Source organism: Orbicella faveolata, unplaced genomic scaffold, assembly GCF_042242905.1.
Source record: "Orbicella faveolata isolate gen_17 unplaced genomic scaffold, um_ofav_v1 contig_47, whole genome shotgun sequence".
NCBI lineage: Eukaryota > Metazoa > Cnidaria > Anthozoa > Scleractinia > Merulinidae > Orbicella > Orbicella faveolata.
The window spans coordinates 26,326,958-26,345,589 of NW_028301577.1; the positions used below are offsets into that span (position 1 = coordinate 26,326,958).

Consider the following 18,632-nt stretch of genomic DNA (forward strand, 5'->3'; position numbering starts at 1 on the left):
CAGCTGACAGCTGACCAAGTTGAATCTCCCGCGTTCCCGCGAAAAAAACACACTCCAAAATGGCCGACGATCTTTGCCGATCTAGAGCGATTTTTTGTTGAATTTCCGTAATGTACAATATAGAATGAGATGTTTCCTTTAGCTGCACGCTTGTGGAATGGTCTAAACACAATCGCGCCATCTTTATTACCTAGAAATGGGCATTTTGTGATGACTAGCTCCTTGTTTAGCTCGAGATCGCAGCGAGCGCTAGCTGCAGTTGATTTCGTTCGGTTGTACCACGAGGTGTATCTTAACGAAGACGACATGGAAGAGAATTTCATTAGAGGCTGGGGACCAGGCGGACAGAAAGTCAACAAAAGCAGCAACTGTGTTCAACTCATTCATAAACCCACTGGTATCGTGATTAAGGTAACTTCGGAAGTGCTTTCTTAAAATGAAGCTTTCTGAAATGAGCTTACTTGTGAGACGAAATACCTCTCAGGGGTTAACTGCATGATATTTAATGGTTAATGGGCGATTTTTATGTAGACTCTGTAGAGGAGGCCAGGGGTGGGGTTGAGTTTGGAGCAAAGGTTCAAGAGGAAGGATGAAGGCCTTTTACTAGGGTTTCTGTTGGAACATTATGAACAATTTAAATTAATTGCGAGGATTACGAAAAGTAGGATCAATGAATATAATTAAAACAAAAAAACAGGAACATTGAACATGAAATGATCAGGTGCCTGTCAATGTAAAGTTACCTTGCCCAGGCTTTCAACTTCATTACGTCTAAGAACAGACTGTCGAAGCAACAGTGATCCAGTTCATTTACCCTCAGTCTCTCCATCCAGTTGTTTCAATAAATGGGTACTGGCAATAAATGGTGGAGAGGTGGGGAAGGTAATTACATCTGCAAATGGTCAGACATTCAAGTCTTCTCAGACAAGAACTATAAACCATAGGCCCCGTCTCCTGCATCTTCAGTGTTACATGGTTAGCAGGGGGCATTAAAGAACCCACACTTGTCAAAAAGAGTAGGGCACATAGTTCCCGTTGTTGTGGTCTGGCCTTGTCTCACAGGTTGGTGCTTTACATAGGGTAAACCTTATTGCACCTTTCCCATTGGACAGAATTGTCCAAGAAGAATTACTATGACATTGTAATGCCATGGCAAACTAACATCCAGAAATACTTTAGTTGCTTCATGGTACAGAAACTGGAGTTAAGGAACATGACACTTTAATTTCTTTATATGTAGTTAAGTACAAAACTGAGTTGCTTTGGGTAACCAGTCACCAAGTAGAATTCTAACTTTACTTTACTGCTTCCATATCTTTTTTATGGACTCTCAAAAACCCTTGAAAGTAGGATCATGTATACTAAAGGCATCTGTGGTCAAGTATCGATCAACACCCTTGATCAACCCTCATTCGACACTTGATCAACATCTCAATCAACACTTGATCGATGTCTCCATTGATACTCGGTCAACACATGATTGACATCTCAGTGGACTGTCGGTCAAGAGTCACCTAATTTTCACAGACACGCCATAGAGTGTCGATTAATACATGAGTTGGTTGACACTCTCCCAAACATCAACCAACTCACTGTCGATCAAGTGTTAAAGTGCCTATGAAGTAAAAAATAATTGCTGCTGATTTGAGAGGCTTTTTAAAGTAAAGAAGAATGGCGTTTTCCGTTTTGGAATATCTTTTTCTGTTTTAGAGATATTCATGCTTTTGTATTATAAGTGATGACGTCATAGGTGGTTCCACTAAAACAGTTCAACACTCAATCAAGAATATCTCTAGAAATATTAAAGCAGTGTTCTTTAAACTTGGCACCAGAAATGTACATCATGAAAGAAACAAAATGACACCCGTTGTGCTGTCGCCATGACAACAGTTATGCTGCTGGTCCTGTTTTAATTAAAACTAACATTACCAGATTTTATCTTAAACAAGGATCATCCACTCCCAACAATCTAATAGGGAGAGTTAAGACAATATGAGAATCGTGCATGTTCTCAGCAAAACCCTCTGTCCCTTTTCGAAGGGTTGCAAATTGGCATATTTGGTTTTTCACAGAAAGAGACTGGAGCCAAAATTGTTGCCATGGCAACAACACAGAAGGTGTCATTCTGTTTCTTTTGTGATGCACATTTGTGGTGCCAAGTTTGAAGAACACTGCTCCAATATTTCTAGAGATATTCTTGATTCAGTGTTTTACTGTTCAAGTGGAACCACCTATGACATCATCACTTTCCTCATTTGCATAATACAAAACCGTAAATATCTCTAGAACAAAAAAAGATATTCTAAAAAGGGAAACACCATTCTTCTTTACTTTGATAAGCCTTTCAAAGAAGCAGCAATTATTTTTTACTTCATAGGCACTTTAACGAGTGTCAATCAAGATGTTGATGGAGTATCAATCTAGTGTTGACTGAGTGTCAATCAAGATGTCGATTGAGTGTCGATTAAGTGTCGATCGAGATGTCATTTGAGGATCTCAATAAAGGGTATCAATCGACACTCAACCACAAATACCTTTAGGACACATGATCCGGAACATTTTCAGCCTGTTTTGTTTAGAGTTTGCAATCATTAGTTAATGACTATTAATTTTCCATTTTAAGTGCCATGAGAGTCGGTCCCTTGCAAGAAATAGAGTGATTGCTAGAGAACTCCTAAAACAGAAACTTGATTTTCTTTACAATGGAAAAGAGAGTGCTGCTGGTCAAGCAATTGCCAAGATCAAGAAAAGAAAAGCAAGTTATGCAAGGAAAAGAAGGAAACGAGAGCAAGCTGTTGCTGAAGGCTTGCAAAATATGGATGATGGACCATCTGATTCAGTTGAAGAAGATGATGAAAAACCAAGTGCAGGAAGTTGAAGGCAAACACAGTGCCATTTGGTGTTTAAGAACAGAATCTGGGAATGGATTAGCAGATCAAGAGAATGTTTTCTAATTGGCAGAACAAAACCTTCTAGAGTGTGGAACCGGCCATTAATTTTAAAGACAGAGAATAAGGCAGTCATGTACGTAGACAATAATTAACTGCTTATTCATTGCAAGTTAACCCAGGCACAATGGTCATTACAATTCAGTACAAAGTAGTACATGCAAATGCAACATAAAATAATGGGCATCTATTGAAGTCCAGCAAAACAACAGAAAAAATGTTTGGGACATTTTCAGAGAAGAAGAAGATTACACTGAGAATCAATATACGGAATATTGTGAAACCAGATTTTGGTTCAGGAGTAAAATATCATGAAATGTGTAACATTCCTAGAAATAAGCCAAAACATGTCTTCACAAGAATGTTATAATATCCTTCTTTTATACCATGCCATCGAAAATACAGCAAATTAGAATATGGGAAGGCCGTTGTATACTCATCAGTATCACGTCCAACCTTCCCAACGTGAGCTGCATGCATGTTGGATTGATTGTGTTGGCCATTGTATTTTCTATGGCATAGTATAAAATAGTTATGCAACGCTCTCTCATGGTATACCATGGGATGTCCCACTTGTCACTTGTATTTTCTTGGTATACACACTCACGTAAAGGCTCTTGCGTAGACCAAGAAAATACAAGTTACTTGTGGGATATTCCATGGTATACCACTCGAATGCATTGCATAACTACAATTTATGGATATCTGTATATACTGTCTGTCTAACCTTTCACTTCAATGCCACAAATTAATGTCTCTCAACTTGGATTAAAAGACGTTTTTATTTTACAACTGCAGTACAATGATTTGAATTTAAAATAAATACACCATATATCAAAGCTGGTTATAACTTCCAAATATAAAATATACAACCTTTTAAAAGAAGAAACAAAACAATGTATTTACGACATGGCCAGGATTAATACTACTTTCAACATAAGTTGATATCACATTGGCAAGAAGTCTGTGGACAGGTTATGAATAGGCCTGTTCCGAGTTGCAATATGCTTCTGTGTCAAAACAACTCTTCATGCAAAACCCTTCATATGAAAATGTGTTCCCCCTACAGAATCATTTTTATGGAAATCAAACTCCTTTTCATGTGAAAGGTTTTGCACAAGGACTCATTTTCAAACAGAGCCACAAGGTAACTCGGAAATGGCCTATTGGGTATTGGGTAGAAAAAGAATCTGTGAGAGGAGCAAGCTGGATGTGCTCTAGGCCAAGCAAAGTTTCTTGCAAACTGATAATATAGATTTAAAATTTCCCTTCAATATATAGATATTCCTTGGAAACTACAGGCTACTTGTGTCATTACTTCTGCTTTTCAAGTTATTCTCACCGCCAAAAGCTGCATATCAACTGCAACCATTTATAAATACCTGACAGAGGTTTGAGCAGTTGCTTCCACCAGCTGGGCAGTCAAGCAATAAAATTAATGGCATTCTTACAAATTATAATGTTAAACAATTTTTTATCAGCTCTGACTAACTCCCTGGGGCTTCACGGTTCCCATGCTTCTGACGCATCCACGCTAAAAACTAGCAGTTCAGTTTTATCTTTTCCTGTGACATCCTTCACAAGGCACATTGTCTGACTGGTTTGACTAGGTAGATAATTAAGCAGCTTTATAGAAGTGCTGGATGGATCTTATTAAACTTCTTGACAATAGCTCTCATCCACTGGTGAGTTACTGCCTGGCACATCTGTCAGTTTCAACAAGGCATTCTCTTACCAATACCCTGGCATGCATTATACCTACATGAAAATACACGGAAAGAAAATAGTTACTCCTTGCATCTGTTTGGAGGCATGGTAGCCTCATGGTTAGTGCGCTCGCCTCTGGATCGTGTGGTCCAGGTTCAAGCCCTGGCCAGGGATAATGTAATGTGTTCTTGGGCAAGACACTTTACTCTCACAGTACGTCTCTCCACCCAGGTGTATAAGTGAATACCGGGGTAACCCTGCGATGGACTAGCATCCCATCCAGTGGGGAGTAAAAATACTCCTAGTCACTTCATTCTATTGAAACTGGAGATAAGCACTGGCCTGATGAACCATTTGGCTCATATACCTTGTGCAAAAATGTTTGATCTGTGGTCCTCTGAATTCGTCTATGATCATATGGAAACCACTCTTTACATCAACCCCAGCCTTATGAAGAAGAATCAGGATAACTACTACTCATTTTACTTCTCATTTAAGAGTCAAGGATTCATAAATTATTATTACAGATTTAAGCTTTAAAATATTAATTTAACTCTACCTGATATTCATCAGCCAAAATGTCAAGGAAGAATATGAAAAACATGGGTCAGTGAAAAATCATGATGATATAGACGTCAGTAGCCTCAAACACGGCTGCGATTGAAGAATATTCTACTGAACGGTTCTTATCAATACACAGCTTATGCTTAGCTTACCTTTTTTCAATCGCTCCGCGGCGTTTTTACTTCCAGCATATGTTGGACGAATATCTTTTCCTAATTCCTCGATAACAGCTAAAAGTTCTGAGTATTTGCCGGGTGAATTTTGGCTCGATCCCGAGGAACTTGACGAAGTCTGCGGTGTCGGGGTTGAAGAAATTGCTCCTGAAAATTTTGAAAAAGATTCTTTACTGAAAAACAGACCGGATGATATGAATTTTTTAATTAATTGTTTACCTTGAGCGGGTTGTTGCGCTTTATTTTCCATTTCAAGCGAGAAAAATATCTGTTTTCTTTGCTTGATCAGGCGATAAATAATTTCCTTTGTGAATCAATATGGCGCCGTTAATCCGGGACATTGCTTTTAAAAGTGGCACCGCATGGAATGTTGGGATTGTGAACAGGGACAGGGCCTTTATATGGGAGTACACCCCGGTGACCCGGGCAAAAAGGACTCGTTTTTTGGCGTAGAGCTACAAGACCGTATGTGTGCTTAAAATTCTTTCCCTTGTTATAGGCCCTTTGGATAGGAAACAAAGAGAGCCAGTAAAGAAACTCACACGCTTTACCGGCTGAAGTCAAGACCAATCACATTCGGTCAGTCAGTCAGTCAGTCAATCAATCAGTCAGTCAGTTAGTCAATTACCCAACCAGCCACTCACCTACCTGAAATGGAGTTTGTCAGCCCGTTTGAACTCTGTGTGTCCCGCTCACTAGGTTTATAACTCTCATCCACAGGCGTGGCACACGAAAGGGGAGGTGTAATCCTCTCGATCATGTGTTCCAGGCAAGAAACAGCACCAGCTGGTTCACATGTGCCGCAAGGTTCATGACATTGAGTTAAAAAATCTTCGTAACCGTTTCCAATTGCATCATTATTATGGCTCGGCATTAACATATGGGAATCACTTAGCGTAAAGGAATAACTCCCGTATGGACTTTCCACAAGCGCTGTTGAGATCTCCTTTACACGTGCAGGAACTTCTATGTTGGTTTGGCTGTGAGGTGTGGCATAAGAAAAATACGTTTGGTTGTCGTAGTTTAGTCTTTGCGAAGCTGAGTCATTGGGCGTGTCCATCATCACTGTCTGAGTAGCTTTGTAGTGTTTACCCTTTTCAGCGGAATCACTTGCAGCAAGCCGGTCGCAAAGTTCACTTATCAGGTGTAAAGAGTTCTTGCCATTTTGGGTTTCAGAAAGATCTGTTTCTGTCACTGACGTCGAATCCAACGAACCGAGTTCTGTTCCATTGAAATTCCATTGTTCTCCAAAAGGTGGATCATTCAGTTCTTTTTCCGAAGCCAACAAATTATTTTTTGCTGAAATCCGGTGTTGGATCTTGTCAAAAATCGATTGACTTTGTAGAGGTGAAATTATTGAACAACATATTTTTGATGAAAAATTGGTGGCGTGGCTTCTAGTTCTATCCTCCCCACAACTTGATCCACCATCTTCAACATGCAATCTTTTACTGTGTGAAGGATCCTTCGTGTAGTCAGACCTTAAATCGCTATTGCCAGGGTAAACCGAAACCCAATTGTCTAAGTCTCTTAGATGCACGCTGCTAGTATTCATAGTCAGTGACAATTGCCCGACCTTTCAATCCACCCGGCACAAATGTGAGGTCTTCACGATTCAGGATGTTACTCTTGAGGACCTTGAGTTATACGCTGCTGGTCCTCCTCCAATAAGAATTGTTTTCTTTGTTTTGCTGGAGATTTTAGTTCACCATAAGACTAACGGAAGAAAAATAGAGATGATTCGCATCGAATTGTAGGTGAGCGCACTAGCGGCTTCTAATTATTACTTCATTTATTATATGGCTAATTCCGTGAGCCTGCAAGATAAACCAAATCCTGCGCTGTGATTGGCTACCCGACCGGGCAAGATCGCGCTATCTTGCCCGCTCGTGACTACCCGCTGTGTCCCGCAAGAAAATAGCGTTGTTTATCCATATAAATCCTTTAGTGACAAAGGTTTTTCGGTCAAGATGGCTGCATATTGGCCTCGTTCTTTTTTTGCGTGTTTATGGACCTCGACTCCGTCTCGGTCCATAAACACGCAGAAAAAGAACTTGGCCAATATCCAGTCTCCAGGTTCAAGCCCTACGCGGATTAGGTGGTTTAGCATGATTCTCTTCAAGAAGGAATGACTTTGGTAGCAGTAGCATAGGTAGCATTCATTTTCTTTCCGCGAACACAAGAGGCTCCCGAGTGAGATGCGAAAGTGATTATTGCGTGACTCTCGTGTTTAGTCGCATGACTCTCGAAATGTCTGATGTGTCTCAACTCAAGAAGTTTGTTTGGAGTTAGCCAGAGTTTATAATCAGCTGATAAGAGGTTTACACAATCCATTCACGAGCTGCACCACCCGGAAAAGGTTTCCAAGAGGCAGTAAGGTTGTTTTTAATACGAAAAGATGAACGATCAATATGGTTATCATTTTAGCTTAAGAATGCGATGTCAGTGAACTCTGGTATATTAGTCGTCCTTTCAACGCATCATCGCTTTAAACCGTTTCTCATAAAGAGAAATAACTTGAACCAAAAACACAAAAAACCGAATTTAACATAGAGGAAGATAGAGTGAGCACAGGAAAAGCAAACTTACCGGTGTTCTGCAAACGGCTTGCGAGACTCACCTCAGGCAAATTTTTTCCATAAAGTTTGATGTCGATAGCTGACAAGTGATTGACAGGTGAACTTTCGTTCATTCCATTATTTAATTGATAAGTCGACACACGTCAATCAAATGGGTCACTCTGAGCAGAAATATTCATCAACTAGACTCAAGCCTTTATTTCAAGGAATATTTTAATGTTCTGTAGCGTTCATGCTTCGAACAAAAACATCGTGTCAAAAACGCTTACTGTTGTATATTTTAAAACGAAGATGACATCCAAAAGCGAAAATCACACAAAATAGCTTTTCAGTGTCTTTTTAAAATCATTTTCTGGTTGAGCACCCAAGCCTGTTTGACCGGAACTGGTAACGAAAGACTGAAGTCCAAAAGTCCAAAAATTGAATAGTCAAACTTCAATCAGTACATTCAGAGAATTTCTCAATAATAACCGAGTTTCCTAAAGATATGGGTCTACTGCAGTACTTTCGAATCGATAGAATTCTTTATCATGGACGTCATTTCAGTATTGATGTTCCATGCCCCCAGTTTGAGAAATCATTTTCGAAGCAAGGCTTGCCCATCTTAATTCTGTCAAAAACATATCGACCAGAGATAGCAGAACTGTAACGTGATCTTCGTTTGATACAATACTGACAATGTACCGTTGAGTTTGTGAGGGCATCTTCATCATCATTTTCGACTTCAGGCCTTACTAGTGTCCAGATCGCCGCAACCGAGAGTGTGCTTATGAACTTTGCATTGGGCGGTGACAAGCATTAGTCCACGTGTACTGCGCGTGGACTACGTGCAATACGTGACATTCGACTATCCAATCATCAAGGGACTCGACAATGATCCTATTTCGTTGACTGCCATATTTTGCGGCTGCTGAAAAGCCAGGGGCACCCAACGACCGTTTTCTCTCGAATGCTTTTGAACGCTGTTTTAGGCTATCTGGAGTGCTTTTAAAGCTCTGTAGGTTTATTTTAGGTTGCGCCAAAAAAAATTATCTCTTCGGTTATTCTAGGGGAACTTGAGTATTCTCGAATTTATTAGGGCTTTTTTGTCCATTTCCCGAAAACATTAGGTCTTATGGCCTTTCCGAAAATGATAGCTGACCTTTTTTCGGTACCCAGAAAGACATTTTAAACAATCTGAAAACAACAGACACCAAATTTCTTATATTACGAAAGTTCGAGGTGACAATTCTCTTCAGAAAATCAGGGGGGATTAAAGGCCTTCCGAACAGATAATTTACCGAAACGATCCGTTGGGTGCCCCTGAAAAGCACAGAGAGTAAACACTTTGTAGTTACTGTGTAACATGGTTGCCGCAGAAATCACTTTTTAAAATTCTTTAACTGTTCCCTGACTTTTCCTTAACAAGAATAAAATTTCCCAGACTAAATAAATATGAAATGTCAGATAGAGTATCGGCCTTACAGGCGTGCTTTCCACCCATTCATTTTAGACTGATCAGTCTTCACCTTCTGTGATCACAAATGACCCGAAATGTTTTGATTCCGCAGTGTTACAATTTCAATTTCCTCTCGCCTGTGAACAGGCTGTCTAGTCGAGGATGGGGCGAAGAGAAAGCGGCAAGAAATAGGACAGAAGAGAGAGAAGAGGAGGAGGAGGAGGAGCCAACGCCTCAAAGCCACAGCCCCCACCCCATTCCCCCCTTAGCTACTTCACTGTCAGCCAGTTCCTTCTCGACACTTCCCTGTTCATAGGCTAAATTTTCTCTGGCTCTTCCTTTCTCTTCCCCCTGACCATTTCCCGATATGTGGAAGCCCCTATTTAAGTCAATTTTACTTCACGAAACCACTTGAACTACAACTCTGTAACACCATGCGTTTTAGTTCGAGTACGTATAAATTAAATAGAATGATTTAATATGTTACAAGCAATTTACAGAGTACTTTAGTGACACATCAAAGAAAAAACAAGGCTTGTCTATCACTCTATGTTACAAATCAGTGATAAAATAATGTTCATATAACTACAGATATGTTACATTTCTCATTTTGAAGATGAAAACCACAATTCTATTTTCCTTTTTTTCCTTTGGGTTTCGGGCTTTTTGGCGGACCAGGAGCATCAGCGGAAATGCCCATTTTCTTGGCGATTTCTTCATCTTTGGCTTTTATCTGCTGGTCCACACTGGTTTTGAGCTGAAAGCACAATAATGCATACAGCTGTAAGATAGTTCGTTACACTGGAACCCCGCCTTACGGCCGGTCAACTCGTTAATACGTTCACCTCGATTTTTTTTTGTCCCGGTGGAATGCCCATACATTTTCTTATAAGAAAAAACGTTAATACGGCTAACGACCCTACATTCTGAAATCTCAACCTGTATAATCCTCTAAAAATTTACCCCGTTAATACGGCCACTCGAACCACTTATGTTCATCTTTCCACTATTAATATTTTACACATGGATGCAAGTTTCAATTTTTAAAAAAATTATATCTGCATTCCGGATACTTATTAAAGAACAATTGTTTAGAAGTGCAACTGTGATATATCTGTTTACACCAGTCATGAGGTTTGACCCTACTCCGTTAATAGGGCCAAATTTTCATGGCCCGTTGGTGACCGTGTTAACGAGGTTAGATAAGATACGATAAGATAAAATTTTTTTGTACACTCCTTAAAGGGTTTTTCAGTGAACAATATAATACATGAGGTGAGATAGGTACAAAGTACACTAGTTATATGGTATGTATGAAGTACACTCGGTGTAATAAAAAAAAATAGAAAGAAAGAAAAATGAAAGAAATAAGAAAAATTTAATTTCAGAACTCGCTGAGAAGCTTTGTCTTCAGAGTTTTCTTAAAATTTGCATGACTCTCGCATAGTTTTAAGTCTTTGTCTAACGAGTTCCATAGTTTTACTATTCTGTAATAAAAAGATCTCTGACCAGCAGTGGTTTTGCACAGGGGAATATTCAGTTGTTGTGAGTTTCTTGTGGTTCTGCTTCATGATATTTGTTGCCTTTTGACAAATTGTGATGTCAGATAGGTCGGGGCGCAGCCCGTCATGCACTTAAAAGCGAAAACAGCGTCTCGGAGGTAAAGCTACTTTTTTACGGGAAGCCACCTCAAATTCTTGAGTGATGGAATTATATGCTCAAATTTATATGTACCACTAATTATCCGAGCAGCGAAGTTCTGAGCGAGGTGAAGTTTTTGCACATAACAAGCAGTGGTACTGGACCATACAGTAGAGCAATAGTACAACTTACTGAAAACGAGCGCGTTGATGATAGTCACTAATAGGCCGGAGTTAAATGCGTGCTTTGCTCGATTAATCTGGGCTAATTTACTCATACAGGATGAAACTGTCGCTAAAATGTGGTTGTCAAATGACAGAGTGGGGTCGAATGTTACACCAAGATCTTTAATGGACTCTGACGGCAAGAGTTCCTTTCCGAGTAGCGAAAGCTTAAAATCAGATAGCCTACGGATCATCGGGCGGCTGCCAAAGATCATGAGCTTTGTCTTTTCAGGGTTGAGCAGAAGACAATTATCAAAACACCAGTTACGAATTAGATGTAAATCCTTTTGGATAGTGTCCTTTGCTTCATCAGCGTCACCATCTTTGAAAGACAAAAGAAGTTTGGTGTCATCCACGTAGCATTCGGTTGAACAACTTTCGCTGATTGCTGGAAGGTCATTTACACAGATACTAAACAGCAGAGCCCCGAGTACGCTGCCTTGAGGGACGCCACAAGTAACGGGTAGGGCGTCTGATAGCGTTGGATTTATGCGAACTACCTGAGGTCTTTGGGACAGATAGCTACAAAAACATGTTAACGCAGATGAGGAGAGGCCAATGTTCTTTAGTTTCGTTATTAAAATTTCATGCTTGATACTGTCGAAGGCCTTGCTCATGTCTAGGTACAGTACTGCTGTAGCTTTAGTTTGGTCAATCGCTCGTACGATTGCGTCTGTAGAGGATATTAATGAAGTTTCGGTTGAATGCCACTTCTTGTTTCCGCTTTGATTAGATGCAAGTCTTTGTTTTTCAGTCAAATATGATGTGAGCTGATCAAGTGCAATTTTTTCACACACCTTTGATATAATAGGCAAAAGTGAAATCGGTCTATTATTACTCGCTACTTCGTGATCACCGTCTTTTGGAATTGGACATACCTCAGCCGTTTTCCAGACACTAGGGAAAACACCACAATTGAATGAACTGTTCAAAATAGAGGTTATCGATGGAATGATAACAGGAGCAGATTCCTTTATGACACGGGATGGTATTTTTTCAGTGCCAGGTGCTTTGTTGTTAGCTAGCGACTTCACAACTCTTTCAACTTCACAATACGCGACATCGCTGAATGTGAATTGTTCCGAGAGAGGGTATTGTATCGGAACAAACGATGCATGTGAAGGAGTGTATCCGCATTCATCGGCGAGTGATTTGGTTTTCTCGAGTGTTGTTTTCCCAAGTGAGGTGAAGAATTGATTGAATTCGTTTGCTATAGTCTTGTCATCTTTACAAAAGCATTTTGTGCTTGCTGATTTCTTTGGTATGCATGATCGGATAGTCTTCCACATAGTGTTAGTGTCATTTGCATTTTGCCTGATCTGATCTTCTACAAAAGTTTTTTGGACAAGTCGCAATTCCCATTTTACTTCGCGTCTAAAATTCCTATAGCCCGACCAAATGGCAGGATCGTTTGTTCGCCTTGCTAGTTTATGCCAATGATCTCTGGTTTTCATTAACGCGCGAATGTTATCATTAATAAATGGACAGGGGCGAGTTCTCACTTTAACAGTTTTAACAGGCGCGTGTTGGTCGAGGACTTGGTTGAACAGAGCATTAAATGCTTTCAACTTGTCTTCAGCATCATCAAAAATGTCGATGACTGACCAGGTTCCACTGTACTAGGTAATTTAAAGGTTAGGTAAAGTCGCACTCGAATATTCTATCGACCCACAATGTCCATGCTAATCCCTGTTTTGCCGGGCAGCACAAAACAACAAGCAGAATTGTCTACCACAAAGTAGGAAAAAAGCGAGTACGAGATTAGCATATCGGGTCCATGATAGTAATATAAGTTCTTACATCAAATGGTAATTTCACATTGTATTCAGAAATCAATTACAGCCTCCATCTAATACCTGTTGAACTTGCTCCGAAAGCGCCGAGTTTATGATCGCTTTGAGTTCCTTTACTGCAGGAGTATCTGAAAAAGACGAGGAAAAAAGACATGAACCTAACACCAGCATTAAACTGCTTTCCTTTATAGTTCAAAATCCTCTGCCCTGCCACTAGATAGATTTGTGTTTGGTGGTCCCAGATTCAACTCCTCCACGCTTTGTAAATAGCTAACTGGTCTGCCACCCACCAGTTGGGCTTTTTAACACGGTTCTGTCGAATTTACAATATTTGTTTGTTGTTTTAGTGCTCCCAGTTGGTAAAGTAGTGCTAAAAGTTTCGACACTCAAATAAGGTGATTTATTTATTAAGTTCTATTGATTGATTACCTTCCTCCTCTTGGATAGCTGCTTCATCTTCTGTTTTATCAGGTTCATCAGTAACCTGTTTGTTTTCAAAATAATAAGAAATGTGAGGATAGATGGTGTGATATGACAATGGCACTTTTACAGTGCACATATCAAGAAATTACACACACTCTTGAATTTAGTTTGGAACGGTAATTGTGTTGGCAAGTTCCCAAGCCTCCACATTTTGCCTTGGTCAATGGTTTTTGGGTCACATGGTCCGAGGTGGAAAGTGTCCCAGCCGTTCATCTCAGATAAATCATCTTAATTGACCGTGAAGGCCTGGGAGGAAGCTGTACAGGAACCAGGCAACTAATTGTCACTGTACACTCCACATGCATGCTTACAGGTCAAGTGAAGTCATGCGGAGAACTTTTCCTTCAGCTGAAGTGCCTAAAAACTATGCATTCATGCACACATGCATACCTTTAAAATCCAAAAATGCAATGAAACAATTTTCCCGATGTAACTCATGCATGCTATCAAAGGCAACACAAAAACCAAGTTGAATGGGTTCATTGCAGCTTATTAAACTTACAGATAATACAGTGAAACTAGCTGCTAAAGTACTCAAGAGAAAGAAAAAAAAAACATTCCTGACCATTCTTTCAGTTCCTCGAGCAAGAAGGGGTAAAAAGTAAGAGAGAAAATGGCTATGCAAAAACTGGGGTCTCAGTTCGTTTTCTGCGTACATGTAGAGAAAGTCGCAAGAGCGATTCTTTTAAGAGCTAAAACATCGACTTTATGATCTCTGTACCTGTTCAGTATCACCTCCACACTCTTCTTCTCCCTCACCAACTAAAAAGAAATAAAAATAAATGATACAATTGTCAAGTCAATCTGCTTAAAAGCCTGACCAATCTCTTGTCATGACTTCAAAACTATTGCTTTTCACTTCAGCTTGTCAGTAAATAAGACTGACAGCTTCGTGCTGCCCAAATTATGGAAAAGACTTAATAAAAACTCAGTAGAAATGACAATATGACACATAATATAACAATAATATTAAGCTTATGTTAAATTGAAATCAGAGATAGTTTTGTAACAGGATACCTTCAGAGGGTTCTGGAGTCACCGGTAATCCAACATATTCCAAACTAATGTCTAGACGAACCTGTGAGAGATTAAAAAAAAAAAAACAGCAACAATTATTTCATTTGGTTAAATTTTGTAACAAACTGAAGCTCCCTCCCTTTTCATTAAGGCTCAACATTTACTGCAGGGATGGCGCAGTGGTGAGAGCGCTCGCCTCCCAACAATGTGGCGGTGCAATATGTGAGTTGAGTTTGTTGTTGGTTCTCGCCTTGCTCCAAGGGTTTTTCTCCAGGTTCTCCACAAAAAACAACATCTCCAGATTCTTATTCAACCAGGATAGAGGACCCACTTGAAAACCAGCCGAGGCTGATGTGCCGTCCTCTCTCGGATATTAATTGTACTTCATTTAGTTATTACTATGATTTATTATTTGCAATTTTTTTGGTATTACTTTCTTGGATAATAACAATATTTTGATATTTTTTAAAGCAAGTACAGACAAATCATTTAAAATAATATATTGTAAGCCACAGGTCATACCTTTGGTGTGAAGGCATACTTGTACATCTTGAAATGTCTAAAATACCTGTTAAGTACGTAGTGAGAATCAGTATGGTAAAGGTAAAGTAAAGTCTGCATACAAGCCAAGTGGCCCATCAGGCCAGAGCTTATCCCGGTTTCAGTAGCATGAAGTGACTAGGAGTATTTCTACTCTCTCCTGGATGGGATGCTAGTCCATCGCAGGGAGAATCAATACATCTAGTATAATTTATCAGAAGTGTGTTACCTCATTGTATTTTCTTCTTTGTGGTACTAGTATTTCTGGTGTAATAGTTTTCAATTAGGTTCCAATTATCAAATTGCCACATTCTTGGGGCATGCCCCTTTAGTTCTAGAACCCCAAGATACCAACTACCCCCCTCGAAAAATCCTGGATCTGCCCGTGTCTGGCACATCGACCTCACTCTAGGTCAATGATGCATATATTCTACACTTACGTATTAACTGCATAGGTGGTTAACTTCTTAACTTGATCCACAGAGAACAAAGCAACACTATAAGGTGGTCGCTGCAAAAAATGAGCATTGCAAACTTGTAACAACGTGATTTTTGTTTTTGTTACATAAGCCGTGTCTAAAAGCTTGAGGACAACACTGCACTTTTATGAGAACATACTTCTAAAATTTGAAAATATACTAATCAACTGTTTAATAAAAAAAAAAAACATACACTGTAAAACAGAATTGAACAAAATTAGTATTATTGAGCCTGACCTTCACAGAATGACAAAGAAGTAGTTCCTTGAAGTACTCAAAAACTGGCTCCACATTTCCATACGGTGTATCTGTTGACAGAGACATTTATCTCAGAATGTGGTCTTTTATCTGTGAAGATGTTTTTAACTTTTTAATGATAAACTAAGATAATCTACTTCTTACTTGACACATGAATCATTGACAACTTCTCACATTTTTGCCAAGTCCTATGTTGACATGTTATTTCTAGATTCCTGATGAAAGGTTTTGGTTCAGACAAATCTAAGCATTTTCTTACAATTCTTCCACAACATTTTAATAGACTTGTCACCTACCCTGATCTTAATGATGTAAATATTTTGAATAACTCACACACCTACAGCCATCTCATGTACCGACTTGACGATAGAGAACCACGCTGACATCTGTTCTGGTGTAAATCCATTGTCTTTACCAAACATACATTAAGTCAAAGAAGAAACTTGACAGGGAGTTATTGCATTTTTAAAGGTAGATATCAGATTATTATAAAACTATGTTCTTCTTAGAGAAGAGTATTATAATAAAAATATTACTAACAACTCTTTTTGCTATAGTATAGTAATAGCATTCTTTTTCTCTTCTTTTCCTTTCTTTTTATGTGTGCATTTGTACTATCTTGCTGACCTGTAATTTATTTCCATTTAACGTTGATGTCAACTGGTTGCCTGGCTCTGTTAGCCCCTATGGTTTCTCCAGGCATCCAGTCTTCTAATTTTATTATCTATATTTTCTGTAATTAGTTCTAAGGCAAGAGACAGTACAAATAAAGATTGTTGTTGTTGTTGTTGTTGTCCAAAAATTAACATTCAGAGTTTGGTAACAAGATATCAAATGCAATGTAACCTCTATATTATAAATATAATTTTGTTTTGGGAGATTTTGAAGATATGACTTGACAAGTAAAGTTTCTCCTTGTCTCTTTTAGTGGAAACTACTTAAAAGATACCAGTTGTTTTCTGAGAGGGGTGATATCAGATATTAATCATTAGTGGTGTAACTGATTTAATTCACAGACCAGATTACCATCAATTAAATATCTTTACTAAATTTACTAAAGGATATTGTAAAGTGTAATAATACAGATCCACTAGTATGCCCTGCCTGGAATCATCTTTCCAATTGGTTAGATGGAGGATATCAGCTAATAAGCTATATAAAAATAAAAAAAATTTCAATTAATTAATAAACAAAAAAAAAAGAAACTGAAACAAAAAAAGTCCGTATTCTGTTCATGACTACCTACATGTATGATTGTATAACACTGTTATACTCACTCTCAAGGGGTTTCATTAACATTTTTAAAAATCACAATATTTAGAGAGGAAGTCAGGAGGGCAGCTTGTTTTCACAGGTAGGCAAAACTATTTGAAGTGAACTTTTTTATAAGAAAAACTTTCCACTAGATAGTCAAACAAGGTGGGCAAAATCATCCTCACAGCTAATCAATTTGCCCGGTGCCCATCCCTGTAATGAAACCTCTGATTCTACACAATCATGTTGAATAGCCTGATGGAAACACAAGAGATTATTAGTTTGTGATCTTGAATGTAAGACAGTGTGAAAACACTTAACACACTGCAGATTGGGATTACATAAACTTTCTCTTGTGTTTGTAACAGGCTACATTGGTTGTAGATGGTATACTATTTGCTGATTCTCAGTTAAACATTGATTACTTGGCATTTGCAACAGCTCACCTTTGTACATCTTCTATTGTTTCACTTCGCTGAAGATCTGCTACATTGTCTAGAGTCAGGTCAGTCCTAGAAGAAAGATTAATATCACAGTTTGTTTACTACAAGGTGAACAGTGACCTCAAACACTTTCCAGGGCTGTCATTAAGGGCCATAACCCGTAACACCTGTTACGGCTGAGTCTGCTTGATTTTCCCTTGATGCTATGGGTGAAATTGCATGTTGCTGATAGAATTAAACCACAAAGTGACAAGTTTGCTACAGGTGTGGAGAATAAGGCCTGGTTTCCTCAACTAGACAAATATTTATAGAATGTGAAGTTCCAGAAATATCCATACCTCCCACATGCAAGGGATTATTTCTAAGATCTCCTTCCCATGCCCTTTAGAAATTTCAATTAAGCTTCATACATTTCTTTAATTTTTTTTGGTCTTGGGAGCCCCCTACCCCCGAGGAAATTCCAAAACAGAAACCTTCAGCCCCATACTCAACATAAAAATATTGTACTCAATGGTCTCCCAGCATCTCGTGGAATGCTAGTTGCGACATGACAATTTCCCAGTGGTGAGCATTTGGTAAATTTTGACATGACCTGACCGATGGATTATGTATTGATATTACAAGGAGAAATGTCATTTTGATCAAACCTGGGACTATTAAAAAGGTTCAAAACAGCTGAAGAGAGAAAAAAAATAAATAAAAAGGCAAAACCCTAATTTCGAAACTTCTTATTGGCACATTTTTTTTATTTCTCCACACAATACATGTCAAAATGGTATATTTCACCCTGAGGATGACTGTAAGAAGACATTATTTTGTCTTAATACTTGAAACAACTGTGTTCAACTTGCGTTGCCAAAAAAGATCTTTACTTACCAGATAAGGACTCTAGGCTTAAACTTCCTTCCCTGACAAATAAAACGCAAAGAGTATTTTAAACACACTATTACCCAGTTCTAGAATTGTAAAAAAAAGATAACCTGAGCCTACCTGGTCTTGTGAAGGCATTTTCAACTTTGTGTGTTTTTCCGTCAGTCCGCCATTTTTCGTTTCCAAGGTACTAACGATGCGACCGCGATATTTTTAAGTCC

General features: G+C 38.9%; 3 protein-coding genes across 4 annotated transcripts; 1 reads left to right on the plus strand and 2 right to left on the minus strand.

Moving 5' to 3' along the window:
* The first annotated feature begins 15 nt into the window (after positions 1 to 15).
* Positions 16 to 3,740, plus strand: LOC110068781 (mitochondrial translation release factor in rescue-like). The gene is made up of 2 exons (XM_020776188.2): positions 16 to 411; positions 2,624 to 3,740. Exons 1-2 carry the CDS (start codon positions 130 to 132, stop codon positions 2,876 to 2,878), a joined length of 537 nt encoding a protein of 178 aa, XP_020631847.2. The 5' UTR covers positions 16 to 129; the 3' UTR covers positions 2,879 to 3,740.
* Positions 3,712 to 8,056, minus strand: LOC149097781 (cyclin-dependent kinase 2-associated protein 1-like). 2 transcript variants are annotated; one of them, XM_089279969.1, is made up of 4 exons: positions 7,982 to 8,056; positions 6,041 to 7,108; positions 5,372 to 5,539; positions 3,712 to 4,706 (listed from the first exon to the last, which is right to left on the minus strand). In XM_089279969.1, exons 2-4 carry the CDS (start codon positions 6,945 to 6,947, stop codon positions 4,639 to 4,641), a joined length of 1,143 nt encoding a protein of 380 aa, XP_089136095.1. In that variant the 5' UTR covers positions 6,948 to 7,108; positions 7,982 to 8,056; the 3' UTR covers positions 3,712 to 4,638. The 2 variants fall into 2 exon arrangements, with proteins under 2 accessions (XP_089136095.1, XP_089136096.1); XM_089279970.1 differs by lacking the exons at positions 6,041 to 7,108; positions 7,982 to 8,056 and adding an exon at positions 5,612 to 5,748.
* Positions 8,057 to 9,866: 1,810 nt separating this feature from the next.
* Positions 9,867 to 18,611, minus strand: LOC149097782 (cilia- and flagella-associated protein 119-like). The gene is made up of 13 exons (XM_089279971.1): positions 18,532 to 18,611; positions 18,418 to 18,449; positions 17,545 to 17,610; positions 16,910 to 16,996; positions 16,182 to 16,264; positions 15,824 to 15,894; positions 15,548 to 15,618; positions 15,090 to 15,135; positions 14,568 to 14,628; positions 14,272 to 14,312; positions 13,497 to 13,551; positions 13,131 to 13,195; positions 9,867 to 10,166 (listed from the first exon to the last, which is right to left on the minus strand). The coding sequence occupies exons 1-13, from the start codon at positions 18,547 to 18,549 to the stop codon at positions 10,041 to 10,043; spliced, it is 822 nt and encodes a 273-aa protein (XP_089136097.1). The 5' UTR covers positions 18,550 to 18,611; the 3' UTR covers positions 9,867 to 10,040.
* Between the last annotated feature and the right edge of the window lie 21 nt (positions 18,612 to 18,632).

Excerpts from the sequence above, each read along its gene's own strand:
- LOC110068781 (XM_020776188.2), top strand. The coding sequence starts at position 130 with ATGTTTCCTTTAGCTGCACGCTTGTGGAATGGTCTAAACACAATCGCG. Across the intron at positions 412-2,623 it reads CCACTGGTATCGTGATTAAG|TGCCATGAGAGTCGGTCCCT; the intron begins GTAACTTCGGAA and ends TTCCATTTTAAG.
- LOC149097781 (XM_089279969.1), bottom strand. The coding sequence starts at position 6,947 with ATGAATACTAGCAGCGTGCATCTAAGAGACTTAGACAATTGGGTTTCG. Across the intron at positions 5,540-6,040 it reads GCTGACAAACTCCATTTCAG|GAGCAATTTCTTCAACCCCG; the intron begins GTAGGTGAGTGG and ends CAAAATTTTCAG. Across the intron at positions 4,707-5,371 it reads CGCGGAGCGATTGAAAAAAG|GTATAATGCATGCCAGGGTA; the intron begins GTAAGCTAAGCA and ends ATTTTCATGTAG.
- LOC149097782 (XM_089279971.1), bottom strand. Across the intron at positions 16,997-17,544 it reads ACAATAGAAGATGTACAAAG|CTTATTAGCTGATATCCTCC; the intron begins GTGAGCTGTTGC and ends ATTTTTATATAG. Across the intron at positions 13,196-13,496 it reads AGCTATCCAAGAGGAGGAAG|ATACTCCTGCAGTAAAGGAA; the intron begins GTAATCAATCAA and ends CGTCTTTTTCAG.